Source organism: Symphalangus syndactylus, chromosome 9, assembly GCF_028878055.3.
Source record: "Symphalangus syndactylus isolate Jambi chromosome 9, NHGRI_mSymSyn1-v2.1_pri, whole genome shotgun sequence".
In the NCBI taxonomy this organism is placed as follows: domain Eukaryota; kingdom Metazoa; phylum Chordata; class Mammalia; order Primates; family Hylobatidae; genus Symphalangus; species Symphalangus syndactylus.
The window spans coordinates 86,946,615-86,964,901 of record NC_072431.2 but is presented as its reverse complement, the minus strand read 5'-3'; the positions used below and the strand labels follow the sequence as shown (position 1 = coordinate 86,964,901).

At 41.7% G+C, this 18,287-nt stretch overlaps 1 protein-coding gene across 7 annotated transcripts in view; it reads left to right on the top strand.

Annotated features, from left to right (window-relative positions):
• HECW1 (HECT, C2 and WW domain containing E3 ubiquitin protein ligase 1) overlaps positions 1-18,287 on the top strand; it is a 473,895-nt gene that overhangs the window by 442,824 nt on the left and 12,784 nt on the right. For all 7 annotated transcript variants that reach the window (XM_055293321.2, XM_055293322.2, XM_055293319.2 and 4 more), the window contains 2 exons: positions 10,078-10,176; positions 10,788-10,917. In XM_055293321.2, the coding sequence (XP_055149296.1) occupies positions 10,078-10,176; positions 10,788-10,917 (229 nt within the window). The remainder of the gene's footprint in view (positions 1-10,077; positions 10,177-10,787; positions 10,918-18,287) is intronic.

Here is an 18,287-nt window from a genome sequence, read left to right as displayed (position 1 = left end):
GTAATCATGAATTGCACGCTGTTCTAAACACATCCCATTGTCTTTCCTGACTCTTTTCCGATGTGATTTTATTTTCTTGGAAAGCCTTTCCGTCTTCTTAAGCAGACTAATTTCTATTCATTCTTCCAGGCTAATTCTTAGGCCTACCTCACTTGTCACCTCCTTCAGGAGGCCTGCCTGGATTTAACCCCCCAGAGCCAAGCTATGCTTCCTCCCCTGAGTTTTCACAGCACCCTGTGCACTCCTCTTCTCCACCACTTGCTCTGTGGTGATGAGATTCTGCATTGCTGTGTCTATCTCCCTTCCTAGCTTGTAAACTCAAAATGAATCGGTACCTTAGGATCTTCCTATGCACCTAGTAGGCACATAGTAGGCACTTGATAAGTTTGTTGAAATTGGAAACACACTACAATTTCCCTCACATTGAAAAAACAAAAACCCAAACCTCCGTGTCATGCCCTCCTCCACTGACCACTCCACTGCTTCCCTTTAGAGGCACATTCCTAGAAAGAGTTATCTGTGCTGGCTTTCTCCACTGCCTCTCCTCCCATTCTCTCCAGCCAGCTTCCTCCCCTGCACCACTCATGAAGATTGCCGAAGCCATCTGGTGACTCTCAGATCGCTTACTACCTGATCTCAGAGGCACTTGACACAGTCGGCCTCTGCCTCCTTCCTGCACCATGCACTCCACATCCCTGTTCCTCCAGCCTTGCCGCCTGTTCTTTCTCATGTACCTTATTGTTGCCTCTCATCTTCCAGATCCCCGAATGCTGCATCAATTAACATTCAGCCCTGGGTCCGCCTCTCCATCTGCACAAACTTCCTCCATGATCTTGTCCAGATGCCTGGCTTCAAATGCCATCTGCATCCTGATGGCCCCACAGTGACATCTGTAGTGCGGCCCTGTTCCCGGAGGTACTGACTCCTCAGTACAACTGCCTACTCCACAGCTCCACTCGGATATAAATAGGCAGCACAAACATAATATGTCTGAAAGAGAACTCTCCATTTCCTCCTCTAAGCCCTCTGTTCTGGTGTTTCCCATATCAGTAAATGGCACCCAGTTGCTCTGGCCCAAGGCCGTGGACTGTTCCTGGTGCCTCTCTTTTTCTCATCTCTCCCCTTAAATGCATCAGTAAATTCCCTTGGCTGTATCATGAGAATACATCCAGACTCTGACCTCCTCACCTCCACTACCACCCCCAGTATGAGCCACCATCACCTCCCATCTGGATGCAGAAGCTTCCAGACAGGCCTCTGCCTTCACTCTTGCCAGACTCACCTCTCTCCATGAAGCATCCAGAGTGATCATTTTAACACATCGGTTCATTCCAAAGACCCTACATGAAACTTCCACTGGATTCCCATCATACTTAGAACGAAATCTAAAGTCCTTCCCATGGCCTGCCAAATCCAGCATGATCTATCCCCTGGGTGCCTCTCCAAACTCATGTTCTGCCATTTCCCCCTTCTCTCTCTGGGGTCCACCCCCACTGGCCTCTTTGCATTGCTCAAACAAACCACACACCTTCCCACCTTAGATCCCCTAAGCTGTCCCCCAGCTTGTGATGCTCATTCTCCAGGAGCTCACTCTTTTTCTTTACTCAGATCCTACATCATCCCCTCAGCAATGTTGACGCTCCCTGGCGCATTCAGAAGGAATTATTCTCCCCTCTCATCACTTCCCCAAAAGAAACCTGGAGCCCAAATTATTGGTGGGAGTTAAAGATGATATTTGGTGGGGTAGGAAGTACATTTACAGATTCAGAGAATGATGAAAAGCTGCTCAGATATGCAGAGTGGAGCACAAAGCTTTAGGGGTAAGACCTGCATTGCCTCGGAGGGCCCAGGCAGCCTTCCTCAAGTTTTCAAGAAAGGCAAGTTAGAAAGGAGTATATCATCACCTGTTTAGATATATTTTCCCACACCCTATGCTCTATTCCAGTGGTTCTCAAGAGAGGTTGATTTTGCACCATGACTCTCCACCACCAGTGGACACTGGCAATGTCAGGAGGTAGTTTGGGTTGTCACAGCTTGGGAGGCTGGTACTACTGGGCATCTAGTAGGTAGGGGTCAGAGATGCTGTTAAACATGCTATAATACATTGGAAAGCAAACATCAATAGTTCCGAGGCTGAGGAACCAACTCTATTCTTTTGAGAACTGCAAAAGGCTCCTTAAAGGAACTTAACCCATGCAAGTCCTGGTCCATTACCAGGGAAGCAGTATCTGGGAAAGATCCAGGAATCATCAGAGATAGAAAACATGACTGCTACAGAAAGAATCTTCTAGAACTCAGCTGACACAAACCACCTGGCTGTCAACCTGCAGGTGGTAGGCAATGCATAGGTGAATGCAGTCCCCAGAGTCATGGCTGAGGAAACAGGACATTACAATGGTGTCCTGGAGGCATCCAGGCATGGATGCACTTATAGCAACCCTCTGGCCTCATTGACTGACCCAACAAAATGTGTGAACCCCTAAAATTTGCCAGTACAGTGCTTGTTTCGACAGACATTTGTGCTCCAGAAGATGCCATAGTGGTTAGAAGAGGCCTTTATAGACTAACGACTGTGTGCAGGGTTTTTAGCATACCTCAGTGTCCTGCCAGGTGTTCCTGCATCTGCCTCAACCCCCCTGTCTTCACCAAAGGCACAAGAGCCAAGCACATTATCACCAAATGCCCAGCGTCTTTACAGTGCCCAGTAGGCCATGTGATCACCTCTCCAGGCAGGAAGGCCCAGCTTTGGGTCTCCCAAGTCTGAAGCTTATCAGGGAGTATTTTTCATGCTGAGCTGTGATGCATCAAAAGATGCAGAAGCCAAGAATTAAGCAGAGGGAGACGAGTAGCCTGATCTGTTGGGGCAACAGATCAAGAAGAAGAGACTAAGAAGGTCACCCAAACCAGGAGACCGCTTGAATCAATCCTTAGCAGCCCAAGTTTAATGCCGGGAAATCAAACTGCCAGAAATGCCCTACAGAGCCTTTTCAGACTTGGCATATTGCCTGGGTGCTGCACTGAGGGTTTCACTCAATTTTTATATCACTTTCATATAAAAGGATTAACTAGAAGCCTTTTAAAGTCTTTTCTTTCACTATCCAAAATGTCCTTCCAGAGTATCATTAGGTCTTTTATTTTCTCGGCTTGGCGAACTATCCCGCTTCCCCTTCCATAAATCATGGCCTGTAAATAAGAGATTCCTCTTGCAGACTTCTCAACTGCATTTTTTTGTCATTACAAAAACTGCTTTCATTTAAATAATCTGTTGAAAAATACACTGAAACCATTACATACTAGTTCCTGCTAAAACATGTTCCCCCACAGTAGTTCATTGGAGAAACTGAAGAGGGAGAGAAGGAAGGGAGAGGGAGACCTGCTATTTCAGCCCCTTGATGTAAAACATTTGCCACATCCTTCCATACATTGACTCAGCCCCTAAACTCTCCTCTGCAGTTTGTGCTTTCTGTCCATCTTCCTGGGTGGAGACCTACTGCAGATATTGGAAATCTGAGCAATTAACCTAGTCAAACAGGGTTCAAATGGTATATGACATTTCAGACATTTTCTGTGGGTTTGTATAGTTGCGCTCCACTGGGATAAAACCAGATGATAATTTTCAATTTAATTCTATTCAACAAATCTTGATTGAGACCTTAACTGTGCCAGGCACCATGATACATAAATGCTGTTTGTAAGCAGAGCAGAAGTTCGCAGCAGGAAATTTCAGGCCAGCCACTGTCAGCCCAATCCACGTTTTCACTCTTCAATTCAGAATGGGTTTTTAGGCCTAGGGTTCTGAGTGTGGTGTAAGAAACTAGACATGCCAGTCTATGGATAGGAATTCATTAGACTCTCAGGTGGACTGACCTCCACTAGTCCTTGTACAAAGGGCTTTTAGCATCTTAGCAGCTGTCCTATACAGTAGGTGCCATTATGACTCCCATTTTGCAGGTGAGTTAACTGATATTAAACAGGTGTCCCAAAGTCACACAGGTCAGAAGATCTAAATCAAGGCAGCCTTACATCAGACCTTGTGATACCATCCTCCACAGCACATTGCCTTCCTTGGATTATTGGCAAATGGCCCAAAGAGGAGTCAAGTCAACAAACAGTAATGCGCTTAAGGGGAGGGTTGAGTCTTTTGGGGGCCTTTAAGCCACTTGGGAAGATGGGCTGGAAATGTGTGAAACTCCATTACCTTTTGAACTCTCACTAAAATGTGCAAAACCCAGATGGAACTATGAGAAATCCTTGCCAATAACATTAGCTCCCTTCAGATCTCCTGCCATAAGAGCCTTCCATGTATTTTTGAAAGGTCAGAGTGGCTGTAGTTTTCTTCAGCGTAGGTCAAGTTCATCTCCCAGACATCTCGGGAGGTGCTGATGTGCGCGCACCAAAAGTGACATCTGCTCATTCCCAAAGTTACTCCACAGTCCCAGTGCACACTGGGTCCAGGCTTCCCCTCAGGATCTATGAGGAGACAGATAAAGATGAAAAACATATATGTTTCCATCAGAGGGGAAAAGGCTGAACCAAGCATAGAGCATTCCTAAAAAGAAATATTTTGCAGTGTATTAAAGAATCATGAAAACCACTATTTGCATGTATCGAGGGTGTCCATACTGTACCACGGTGGGAACATGATGGCACAAAGGTCCCATCTACGTATGTATGCCCCTGCTCTTGCCAACTAGTAATCAGGGAAGGGTCATCTCAGGGTCATAAATGTCACCTTGGGTGACAGAGTTGACTCACTTTTTAAAAAATATTTTATATATCACTTGTATTTTACTTCACACTAAAAAATACCAATTCTGTTATTTTTCTTTGGCAGGAGGGAAGGGGTTGATGATATCAAAAGCAAAAACTTGCAACATACTAAAACCAAGGATATGAAAATAATTTATATCAGAGTCCAGGAATGTTCCCACAAACCACAGGGCTGTGGTTTGGATTGAGGAATCTAACCATGAACTGTCTGTGCTCTTCATCTGAAGGAAAACAGAGCATGCCTTCCACACCAAGGAGACTTGGACTTCATTGATCCTCAATAGAAAGGATTTGGTGGTTGTTGTTAAATGTGGGTTCTTGGTATTTTGCCATTTTGCTAATGTTTCTGTGGTCTCAGGTCTAAATGGGTGGAAACACATCTCTAATTGATAAATAAATAGAAAAATATGCTTTATGTGTTTCTTAAAAGTCAGGAATATGTCTTACGGTGATGGCATGTCAGAATCTCCTGGGAGGTTTCAAATTACACCAAAAACATTGCCAGAGAGAGAGACTCTTCCCCCTCCACCGCCCAGGGGAGGCTCCATTCCTGACCCATCCGGGTGTGGCTAGAATGGGGAAAAGGCTGGGACCCACCACCCGCTGCTGGGAGTCTACATGGGCTGACCCGCCTTGCCTCCTCTCCTCAGCCACGTGTGCATGTGCACCTGCTGGGTACCTGAGGGCTGAGGTCTCTCTTGTGAAGAGGAGTTGAAGGGCACCCATCGTTGGAACTTAGACACACATGGGAAACAACAGAAAGCAGATTCTGAGCAGGGACCTGGGGGCCCTTCAGATACAATAGCCCCCACGAGAAGCAGAAGAATGGCCTAGGGAGCCTGGGTGCCCAACACGGCCTGAGGGGTAGAGATGAACATGGTAGCTGTTCCCTCCACCCACCAGGCCCTGGCTGCCCTAGGGATTAAAGGACGGTGAGCAAACTTCAAAAGCAGTCCCTGTAAATTCTTAGGGCCCAGGCAACTCCTCTGCGAGGCCCCTCTAAGAAAGCAGGACAACACCAAGCAGCCACTCCCTCCTGGCAAAGTAAAACTGAGCACAGGCCAGGAAAAAGCACAGATGCGGGGCTGCAGCCTGGACGGGCAGCGGCGGCACCAGCACAGGCAGCCCACGAACCACACGTCTGTGATGTGCTGAGTTGCAGAGGCTGAGACGGTAGAAGCTGCGTTCAAGCATGGCCTCCAGAATGTCAGCACAGAAAAAGCGGGGAGCAGTGCTACACCCCAGGAGCAGGGCTGGCCTGCAGTATCAGTCGAGACTCATGAGATCCATGGAGAGAAAGGAGTGAGCAAAGCCCTGCAAGCTCACACACACAGGCTCTCGAACGGGGCCCTGGGGCCGGGTGTTTAAGTAACAGACTCACACCCACAGGCAGGGGGAGCGGCTCCACCACTCCTGTAGGGTCTTATTTTAGTTTATCCTCTGAACTCTATTAATGCCAAGTAACTTAGCTCGAAACCTCAGCGCTTAATTTTGCTTAAATTATTGGGATAGTTTCTTCATATCTAGACACACTATCTTAGATCCAGAGACTAAGGAAAAGTATTTTCTTTCTGTCTCATACTTCCTCCTCGTTTGTAACCTGTGTTAACAGCAAATGTAATCAACTTCCCCACAAGCAATTGTTTAGTTTAGGGGAGATAAATATAGAAGATAAATAAAGGAGGTGCACCATTACTAGAAGGTGTTTTCTTATTCATGGAATTGCACACACAGCAATTCATCAGCTATTTTTTTTCCATCAGCTATTGTTTTAGATTTGAATTGTACAGTTGTTGTATTTTGCTTTATACAAACATGTCCCAGATCATAGTTCATGGCTCTGGAATATATTTTACGGTATATATGGGACTGGCTTAGAGTCATCCCGTCTGTGGTTATGTAAAGCCAAACCATGTTATCATAGCTTTGTTGCACAGTTATTTAAAAAAAAAAAAGATATGGCTTGTCTGTTGCCCATGTCAGTCTGAGAAACCAGTGTAATTCTGACTTTGGAAATTCCACCTTATGGTCTACCCAATTCAAAGTAAATACACAATTCTCTGTTGGCAGTTTGTGCTGCAGTCCCCTGTGCTAGGAAACCCCATCGCCACAACCCCTGGTTGAGAGGCATGCAACAGTGATCCCACCCCCGGGTTGAGAGTGGTCCTTGCTGCAAAGTGGTCCTTGCTGCAAACTACTCGAGACTCATTTCCTCCCTGGTTGCTCATGATTGATCCGGTGGGCATCCAACCTGAGTTAGAACAGTCAGAGAATCATGCTGAAAATTTAGACCTAGGTCAGAGGGAGTCAAGTTGGTCTCTCTTGTGCTTGACTCTGGGATGTAAACTGTGGGAGGTGTTGGCAGTGAGAGAGGAGAAACGAGCTTAGAGGAGCCAAAGGGAGAAACTGGATGAGGGAGGGCATTATCACTCATGTCCCTGGAGTTCCTGAGGCCCAGCTGCATTCCTGACCCTGGATTCCTTGAGACACCACCGTGGCCTTAGAGGGCTTAAGCTGGTTGAAGATTACCTGAACCAAAATATATCTAATTAGCACAAGAGATGTTGGTAGCCAACATAAAAAACTAATAGCAAAAATAGGTAACACTTAAATAGTGAAGTTTTCCAGAAGAAGAAACTGAGAAGAGGGAGGTTAAACGCTTGCACAATATCACACACCAGGCAGCCTGGCCCCAGAACCCAGAGTAGCAACGTCTCCATCGCTCACGTCTCAAAGTAGACACAAAGGAAAAGGCCTGGTCTGGTGTCAGGCAGATGTGGGTCAGTTTCCTCACTGAACCACTTGCCTGGGGCTAATTCTTGACCCTCGGTTTCTTAATCTGCAAAATGGAGATGACCAAAACCATAAAATAGAATTGTTGCAAGGGTCAATGAGATATTGTAAATAACGTGCCTTGACCCAGTAGGCATTTGATAAAGTTACTTCTAATCTGTTTCCAATTTTTCATTTATAATTAACTGCAGTGACTAGAACTGACAGAATATTGTGAAGAGTGGTAGTAACAAGCATCAGTATTTTTACTGCTAAATATATTGCTGAGATAGATGTGCTTTATTTTGTTAAGGAAGCATTGTTCTATTGCTGGTTTACTACAAAGATTTTTTTTCTCCAGAAATTGGTGATGGATATTTTCAAGCAACTTTCCAGTTTGTAACCAAAAAAAAGTCGTACGATTTTTGTCTTTTGACTTTATACTTGATTTTAGTAATAGAATTCTTAATATTGAACTATCCTTATCTAATTAAACATCCCTAATCATTTTCCATTGTTCTGGGAATGAACTAGTAGGTTCAATTCTCTTGTGTTAATTTAGGATTTATGTACAAGTGCAATTTCTCTAGTTTTCTTTCTTGTTTTATCTTTTCCAGGTTCCACTTTGTGTTTACGGTAGCTCATAAAGATGAATTAAGAAGTTTTCCACCCTTTTCTGATTTCTGGAACTGTTGAAATAGCAGAAAGGTTTTCTGTCCTTGAGTTTTTGAAAGAACATGTCTTTAAAAATATATATATCCAGTCCCAGTATCAATTTTGGAGATAGTCCTTTGTCCTCAAAGTTTTCTACTTGGAACTGTGGTTATCGGTCTATTTAAGTTTTCTACGTCTTCCTGAATAAATTTGAATAATTTTTATTTTGCTAGAAAATTTGTAATTCATTGAGATATTTAATTTTTTAGCACTAAGCTGAAAATAGTAATTTCATTTAATGTTATCATTTATTCCATATCTGCATATATTTACTACCTGCTTTGATTCCCAGCTCTCTTTACTGGACCCTCGGGGCCACCTCTAAGTGGGGAAGCCACGGGCCCATCACCTCTGTGCTGACCTTTAGTCTTTTCCAGGTTTGGATCATCTCGGTCATCTCGACCTAGATGGCCACAACCCTACTATCATGTTAGAAGCATTGGTTACAATGCCCTAGAGTCTATTTAGAGTAGGTGAGCCAGTCTTCTATTGGGGTAGAAGATAACTTTATACACAGGATGTGGTTACTGTCTTGGGGACTGGTCAGTTATGGGGTGGTTGGGAAAGGGCACCCAGGAATGAAGCACTGGTGGGGTACCCAGGCCCAAGGACCCATTGTCCCAGAGGCCCCCTATCCACAGTGCCCCATAGCACTTTCACTGAGGTTTTGTTTGCTTCTAGTCTCTTCAGAGTCAATAACACTAGCACGTTATTTCATGGAAAAAGAATCAACTACTTCAAACATACCAATTTGAAGTGTTTTTATAAATATATTTATTCTATGGAATCAGATAATTATTCATTTTAACATCTTTATAGCAGCTATAGAGTAGGAAACCCTCTGAGTCTAAAAAGAGCCACATAAAAGACAATGGAGATAGATTAGTTGGAAATTCTGCCAGGGAGGATCTGAGAAAATTCACCACTAAATCCCTGATTAGGTGAAAACCTACTTAGAGTGGACACCAGGAAGACTCCAGTTATGAAAGTAGGTGCCAGAGATAGGCGAGGCCCACATGGTGGGGAAAGCTTAGGGTGCTAGACCAGGCAGGCAGGAAGCTGGTTTAGGAGCAGGCAACAATGGAACCAAGCCCAGGTAGCCTCAGCATTTTGTTAAGCAGGTTACTTGCAAAATGCTCAGGAAGTCAATGCTCCGACAAGCATTTAGATCAGTAAGGGCACTTACATCTGGAGGTGGCCAGATCTGTATGGCCAGTTCTTCCTAGCAGTGACCTCGTTCTGTCTTTTATGTGGCTGGCTATTTTAAAGACTGATGCTCATTCAGCTGATCTCTTACCATATTGTGATTATATGTAACTCTTCCCCACTGTCTGCAAGCACAACTGCCATATGGGCTCCATACTCAAACCCTCCACCTGCCAGCATGGACCTTAGGTAATGTAGATAAAATGCTTCAATGGGTAAGGACGCACATCCAGAAAGCCCTCTGTGTCACTGGATCTAGGTCCTCCTCCAGTTCAGTGTGGGCTTTTTATCTAAGATTCCTGAATTCCCCTTCCCAGTGCTTTTCTCTTCTTGGGTCCTCATTTTCCCCGGTCTGAAAAAGGTTCTGGAAAAATGACTCAAGTCTGCTACATGTCAGGGAGAGGAGGCATCCTTTAGTCCCTAACAAGCACACAGGTATTGTTCATGGTAAAGCATAAGGAGGGGGAGAACAGGCGCCTCCCTTGGGTCATCAATGAGAAGATTCCTTAAGCAGCTTAAGATGAATGCTCAAACACATCAAATAAAAGTGCAAACTAAAATATTTAACAATGTAAATTTCCACTTGCCCATTTCTCTGCCTTGTCTGTGTTCCAGGTTCAGGTTTAGCGGTCGCATCCTGGGCCTGGCTCTGATCCATCAGTACCTTCTTGACGCTTTCTTCACGAGACCCTTCTACAAGGCACTCCTGAGACTGTAAGTGCTTTGCAGACCACGCTTCCACCCCAGCCCTGTCTGCAGGGCAAGGACACCGACCTCTCTGGTGCCACTGACCCTTTCGTCACTGTTTTGCCCTAACCATTCCTGTTAGGGTTATGGAGCCTTCCTCTTCTGAGTGCTTAGATATCACATACATTTTTTAGCACAATAAAAGGATATTTGGGGATTTTGTTGTTGTTGTAGGGGAAGATTCTATTATCAAAATGTCATATCATGGAGATGAATCATTTTACATAAAATTATAATAATATTACAAACATTGCATTAAACTGTTAAGTAGAACCGATCTGTTTATAGCATAATTGTTTTAAAATGATAGTTTTCTCCAATTTTCATGCAGAGTCCATGAGTCAATAATTATTTCATGTTTGTTATTATAAACAATTTCACATTTGCTTTTCAAAGGAAAATCATTGAATGAACTAAAATGACTGAATGATCTGATTCATCAGTGGATTCAAGAGTATCCAATTGTTAGGATAAGTCTGTGATGTTTTAGCCAGGAATGATATAACCACATTTTGGAGTGAGGTCTGGGTACCATTTGTTCGGTAATTCTGTTTGCCTTTCTCACTGAATTCACCCAGGCCCTGTGATTTGAGTGACCTGGAATATTTGGATGAGGAATTCCACCAGAGCTTGCAGTGGATGAAGGACAACAACATCACAGACATCTTAGACCTCACTTTCACTGTTAATGAAGAGGTTTTTGGACAGGTTTGTGTGACATGGGGTTTGGAAAAGGGATTTTGTTTTTTACTATGGAAAATGCACATAACATAAAGTTATCATCTTAATCATTTTTAAGTGTAGACTTCAGTGCTTCAGTATATCCACATTGTTGGGCATCCAATCTCCAGAACTTTTTCATCTTGCAAAACAGAAACTCTACCCATTAAACAATAACTTTCCGTTTCTCCCACCCACAACTCCTGGCAACTACCATTCTATTTTCTGTTTCTATGAATTTGACTACTCTAGATACTTCATGTAAGTGGAATTATACAATATTTGTCTTTTTGTGGCTGACTTATTTCACTTAGCATAATGTCCTCAAGGCTCATCCATGTTGTAGCATGTGTCTGAATTTACTTCCTTTTTAAGACTAAATAATATTTCATTATGTAGATATATATGTATACACACATATATATACAAATATATATAGTATTATTCCTTTATATGTATATAAAATATTTCTTCCTTTTTAAAGCTGAAAAATATTTCATTGTGTGTATATTATATATATAAACAAATATATATACATATATGCCATATTTTATTTATCCATTCATCCATTTTTCTGTTGATGAACACCTGGGTTTTTTCCACCTTTTGGCTATTGTGAATCATGCTGCTATGAACATGAGTGTACAAATATCTGTTCAAGTCCCTGCTGTATATATCAATTCTTTTGGATATATACACAGAAGTGGGATTGCTAGATCATGTGGTAATGGGATTTTGTTTTTTAAATTAGCGAATAAGGGATCTCATTCATCCAAACCAATTCCTTGGGAACTACTTCCTTTAATAAATCTGACCGTGTCCTCTTTCTTCTTTTTCTTGTTATGACCTGGATCTACTTTATGTAGTTTTTTGAAAATCAAATATGATAATGGATCAGAAAGCATCTTTGTGAAGTATGCCATACATATGTCAGGGATTTGTGCTATTTGTGCCATTACAGAAATGATTCTTTTTATCACATCCAGACAGCTACTCCTCCAAAATACGTATATCTCAACACTAAATAATAAGATAAAGTTTCCCATTTGTTTTCCACTAACATTTATATAACATCAAATCTTCTGATCAAATGGGTTACAATTTTAACGGAAAATAACCATAGCCTGAGTAGATTGAACAAACAAGGTTTGGGGAACCTCATTTTCTAGATCTAAAGGCTGTGACATATGGTAATTCGTAACAGGGTTGTTGTGATAGTTAAATCAGAATGCTTTAGAGGTGCCTCACATCAATGTGGACAGTGCACTGGGTCACTGCATGAGAATGAATGAATGCTGCAGGCCACCAAGCACCCACATCCCAGTCAAGAATCTTGGCTAGGTCCTGGAAAACGTCAATGTTCTGTTGTATTTCTTCTGTAAAAACATGCCTCTGAAGAATGCTGTCTTACATATTTGAGAAAAACATATTTCTTCCTACAACTCTAGAGAGCACATTTAAATATGTTCAAGAATATGCTACTCATGGCTGGGCATGGGGGCTAACGCCTGTAATCCCAGCACTTTGGAAGGCCGAGGTGGACAGATCAACTGAGGTCGGGAGTTCGAGACCAGCATAACCAACATGGTGAAACCCTGTCTCTACTAAAAATACAAAAATTAGCTGGGCATGGTGGCGGACACCTGTAATCCCAGCTACTCGGGAGGCTGAGACAGGAGAATCACTTGAACCTAGGAGGCGGCAGTTACAGTGAGCCAAGATCACGTCATTGCACTCCAGCCTGGGCGACAAGAGCAAAACTCCATCTAAAAAAAAAAAAAACTACTCATTTAGCTTTCCTGCCATGTACTCATTGAACAGGCAAAATACACTGTTCTCTGTGCATGACTACTGTTAGTCCATCTTTCACATATGCCCTATTGTAGAGGGTAAGTTTACAAAATATACACAATTACTTAACAAATTGTATTAAGACAACTGGGTAGCCATCTGTAAAAGTTTTAAGTTAGATCCCTAACCTAACTCATTACACTAAATAAATTCCAGCTGGATCAGAAACCTGAATGTAAATTTTTTTAAACAGGAAAAAGATAATTTTTATTTTTAATCATGCACTAAAGAATGTTGATACAGATATGGCACACATTCTCAAAGTCATAAAAGTCATCTGACGTAGTCAAATATTATTTTTAAATTTCTGCATGACAAACTATACTATAAACAAACTGAAAGCAACGTAATGTTTAATACATAACATAAAGACTATTTCTCTCAACATCAGAAGAGATCCCATAGATCAGTAAGAAATTATCAGTCAACAACCTAATAGAAAAGTCGCAAGGAATATAAATAGATAGTTCCCAGAAAAGGAAAGACAAGGAGATAATCTCATTTACAATTTTTTAAAATAAATTAACGCTATAGTCAGATACCATTTTCCCTCATTAGAATGTCAAGAATCAAAAAATTTAGCAGTATTTTGGGATGGTGTAGAGAAATAGACCTTCCTGTCCATTGTAGGTGGAAGTTTGATTCACTCTCTATGAAAGGCACTTTGGTGATATCGGTTCATATTTTAAATCACATGCCTTTGACTCAGCACACATGTCTAGAAATTTGTCCTACCAATACATTAACATCTAATTAAAATTACTAATATATTAGGATCTTCATCACAGCCTTGTTGATAGTTGAAAAATATCTGTAACAGTCTAAATGTCCAGCAGTAGAGCACTGGTTAAATAAATGATACATTTACTAAGTGGAGTAGTGAAATCATGTGGGGTTATTAAAAAGCATGAGGACACCCCAGCCCCTCAATTCACGTATAATCATGAGCAATAAACAGGGTACACTAACAACAATAAAGAAAGAAAAACACAGGTCTAAATTGGCATGAAAAATGTCTAAGATATATTTTTAAGAGAAAAAAAGTGAAGAACAGTGTGTAAAACACACTACTGTTTACAGGGAAAAAGAGTTTATGTTGGTCAGGCACGGTGGCTCACGCCTGTAATCCCAGCACTATGGGAAGCAGAGGTAGGAGGCTGTCTTCAAGCCAGGAGTTCAAGACCAGCCTGGGCAACATAGCAAGACCCCCGTCTCTAAAAATTTTTAAAGATGATATATGTACATTCCCCAGCATATGCATAGAATCTCCCTGGAAGGGAAGTAGAGATGACAGTCTCCAGAAAGGGAGAATGCATGGCTAGGAGGTTAGGTGGGAGAAAAACTGACTTTTCATTTTATGGCCTTCTACACCACTTGAATTTTATTCTATGGCCATATATTACCTATTCAAGAAAACGAAGTCAACTACAAATAACTGAATGCATAAAATTAGAGGAAAAAATGAAGTTGAAGATACAAAAGAACAATCCTCTAGTGTAAAGTGTAGGAACTCAACAACTTAGAAAAATGCTTAAATATTCCCAGTGCTAAAAATAAGGATGTGTTGTAGATCTACAATAATGTACAGTTGACTCTTCAAAATGCAAAGATTAGGGCGCTGAGTCCTGTACAGTCGAAAATTCATGCGTAAGTTTTGATTCTCTAAAAACTTAACTACTAGTAGCCTACTGTTGACTAGAAGTCTTATTAATAACAAAAATTGTCAATTAACAAATATTTTTTAGGTTATAGGTATTATAAACTGTATTCTTACAATAAGGAAAGCTAGAGTAAAGAGAACGTTATTAAGAACATCATAAGGAAGAGAAAATATATTTTCTATTCATTGAGTGGAAGTGGATCATCATAAAGGTTGTCTTCACTTTGAATAGGCTGAAGAGGAGCAGGAAAGGAAGGTTTGGTCTTGCTGTCTCAGGGTGGAGGAGGTGGAAGAGGGGCAGGAGAGGCAGGCACACTTGGTGTAACTTTATGGAAATACATCGTAATTTCTGTCGTTTTTGCTTTTTCCTTTCTCTAAAAATGTATCTATATAGTACCAATCCTTCTTCTACCAATCCTTTGCTTTAGTTTCAGTGCCCATATCTAGAAAGGTTCATTATCATAAAAGAAGTCAAAAGCAGTTAAACAATCAGAACCGTTCTGCCAGGTTGTCTAACATCGATTTGTTTTCTGGCACTGCTTCTTCTAGATCTTCTTCCTCATCACCTGGCACTGGTTCAGAAGCACTCATCTTCATCAAGTCATCTTCTGTTCCTCTGGCGTGGTGTCTGTCAGCTCTTGAATTTCTCCAAGATCCATATCTTAAAACCCTTTACCCCCCACCTTTTTTTTTTTTTTTTTTTTTTTGCCATATCCACAATCTCTTTCATGATTTCCTTGATTGGCTCTGTCATAAATCCTGGGAGATTATGCACAACATTTGGACACAGTTGTCTCCAGCAGAAATGTATTGTTTGGGGCTCGATGACTTTCATGACTTTTTCTGTAACATCTTCAGTGGCATAACTTTTCCAGAATTTCACAGTGTTCTCTCTATTAAAGTCATCCACAGTGCTGACATCCTTTCCATAGAGTGTCGTGTGTAATGAGACTTAAAGTTCCTATGACTCCTGATCTAAAGGCTGAATTAGAGATGTTGTTTTGGGGGGCAAGTAGACCACTTTGATGCCTTGGTGTTGAACTCAGGGGGTTCTGGGTGGCCAAGGGCATTGTCCAATTTAAAAAAAAAAAAAAAACTTTAAAAGGCAGTCCCTTTCTGGCAAGGTACTTCCTAACTTTGGGAACAAAGCACTGACAGAACCAATCCAGAAAAGAGGTTCTCATTATCCAGGCTTTCTTGTTGGCAGCTGGTGTTATCTTTCTCTTCAAGGCTCGGGGATTAAAGCTTTAATGGATAAGGGCAATCCTGATCATAAATCCAAATGTGTTTGCACAAAACAGTAGAGTTAGCCTATCACTTCTTGCCCTAAATCCTGGTGCTCACTTATCTTCCTTACTAATAAAGGACCTTTGTGGTGCTTTTTTTCCAGAACAGGGCACTTTCGCCTGCATTAAAAACCTGTACAGGCAGATATCCTTTCTCCTCAGTGATTTTCTTAATGGTGTCTGGGAATTCATCTGCTGCCTCTTGGTCAGCACGAGCTGCTTCTCTTCTTATCTTGACATTTTTTTCAGCCAAACCTGTTTCTAAAATTATCAAACCATCCTTTACTGGCATTAAAGTTTCCAACTTTAGATCCTTCACCTTCCTTTTGCTTTGAGTTATCATATAATGACTTTGCTTTTTCTAGAATCATATTAGAGTCTGTAGGTATGCCATTGTTCTAGCAATACTGCACTCACATAAAAGCTATGTTTTCGGCCAGGCACGGTGGCTCATGCCTGTAATACCAGCACTTTGGGAGGCCAAGGTGGGCATATCACGAGGTCAAGAGATCGAGACCATCCTGGCCAACGTAGTGAAACCCTATCTCTACTAAAAATACAAAAATTAGCTGGGCGTGGTGACACATTCCTGTAATCTCAGCTACTCGGGAGTCTGAGGCAGAATCGCTTGAACTCGGGAGGCAGAGATTGCAGCGAGCCGGGATTGCACCACTGCATTCCAGCCTGGCAACAGAGTGAGACTCTGTCTCAAAGAAAAAAAAAAAAGAAAAGCTGTGTTTTCAATATGAGATAAAAAAGTATTCCACAAAAAGTGCCAGGTTTTCATACCTGCTGGCATATCTGCAATGATGTCTTCATGAATTTCCTTTTCTTTTTTTACGATGGTCCCTATGCTGGATTCATTTATTTTGAAAAGGTGGGCAACCACATCTGCAGACCTCAATCTGTGGTGCGTATCAAGCAATTCAATTTTCCCTTGTAATATCATGATTTTTCTCTGCTTCTTGGGAGTATTTCCAGCATCATTAGTGGCCCTTTGTGTGGGTCCCACAATGTTATTCAAAGTTTACGGTATTGCACTTAAACACAGTGGAAAATATGCAGTAAACAAGAAAGATCACTTTTTACTGTGATACACAATTTACTGGAGAGAGGCTGTTCATCAGCAACACTTGAGCTCATTGCAAAAACAACAGTAGGTGACTACAAAATTATTACAATAGTACAGTATGTAGTACAGTTAATTTTATGCAGTTATGATTTAATACCTCATTTTTATGTTTGTATTTCTCTCAACTGCCAGTGGCACCATGTACAAGCGCTAAGTGTTTGTGTGTGTACATTTTCATAAATTTTAACTTTTTAATAATAGATTTGTGTACATTTTATGTTGGTAAATGATAAAGTAGACTAGTATCTACATATATTTTATGGACTCATGACATTTCTAACTTTTTTTCATTTTAAAAAAGCTTCTATTAATTTTCTAGGTATGCGGGTCATCTGTGAGTTTTTTCAAATTGTTGTAAATCTCCAAAAAAATTTCCAATATCTTTATTGAAAAAAATCCATGTACAAGTGGACCCATGCAGTCCAAACCCATGCTGCTCAGGGGTCACCTGTATACCTGTTTAAAGTTTATCTCATTTCTCTTCAAAAGGAGGTCACCAAGAACAATGAGTGGTTTTAGAAGATTGAATTGCAGCCTTTCTTTTGTCAAGTTGTTAGATAGTGGAGAGCAGAGGGATGCAGGTGAAAGACACCATAGGCTTTAGGATTAGATTCAGCTACTAGTGAAGAAGCCAAAAATGACCCTGTTGAAATTAATAGAAGCTTTTTCTCCCCCATAAAAGCCCTGTTTAGGCTGAGTGTGGTGGTCCACGCCTATAATCCTAGCACTTTGGGAGGCCAAGGCAGGTGGATCGCTTGAGGCCAGGAGCTGAAGACCAGCCTGGCCAACATGGCGAAACCCTGTCTGTACTAAAAATAAAAAAATTAGTCAGGTGTGGTGGCATGCACCTATAGTCCCAGTTACTTGGGAGGCTGAGGTGGGAGAATCGCTTGAGCCTGGGAGAGGGAGGTTGCGAGAGCTGAGATTGTACCACTGCACTCCAGCCTGGGTGATAGAGTGAGACCCCGTCTCAAAACAAAAACAAAAAAACTCTGATAAAATCCTCAGGGATCAAGCTCCTTCCAGGTCTCCCCACTGCTATCGCTAGGATAGGCCACCTGCACTCTTAGCCCAGATGTGTACAGCATCCCAACCATCACAACTGTGTTCAATGCAGCAGGACAAAGGAACACACAGCCCATCCCTTCAAGGAGGCCTCCTGACAGTGCCATACACTTCTGCTTACATCCCATTGGACAGAATTTACTTACATGCCACACCTAGCTGTGAGAGAGGTTGGAAAATAAAGTCTTTAACTGGGCAGCTAAAAATCAGACATTCCAAAGAATATGGATGCTGGGTGGTAACAAGTATTTTATCATTAGCCAATATTTTATAATTAGCACTAATCACCTAAGTGATAAAAGAAAAAGTAACCATCAGACTACTTATGGACTGCTTTGTTTAGGTACCTATGTCCACAAGTGCC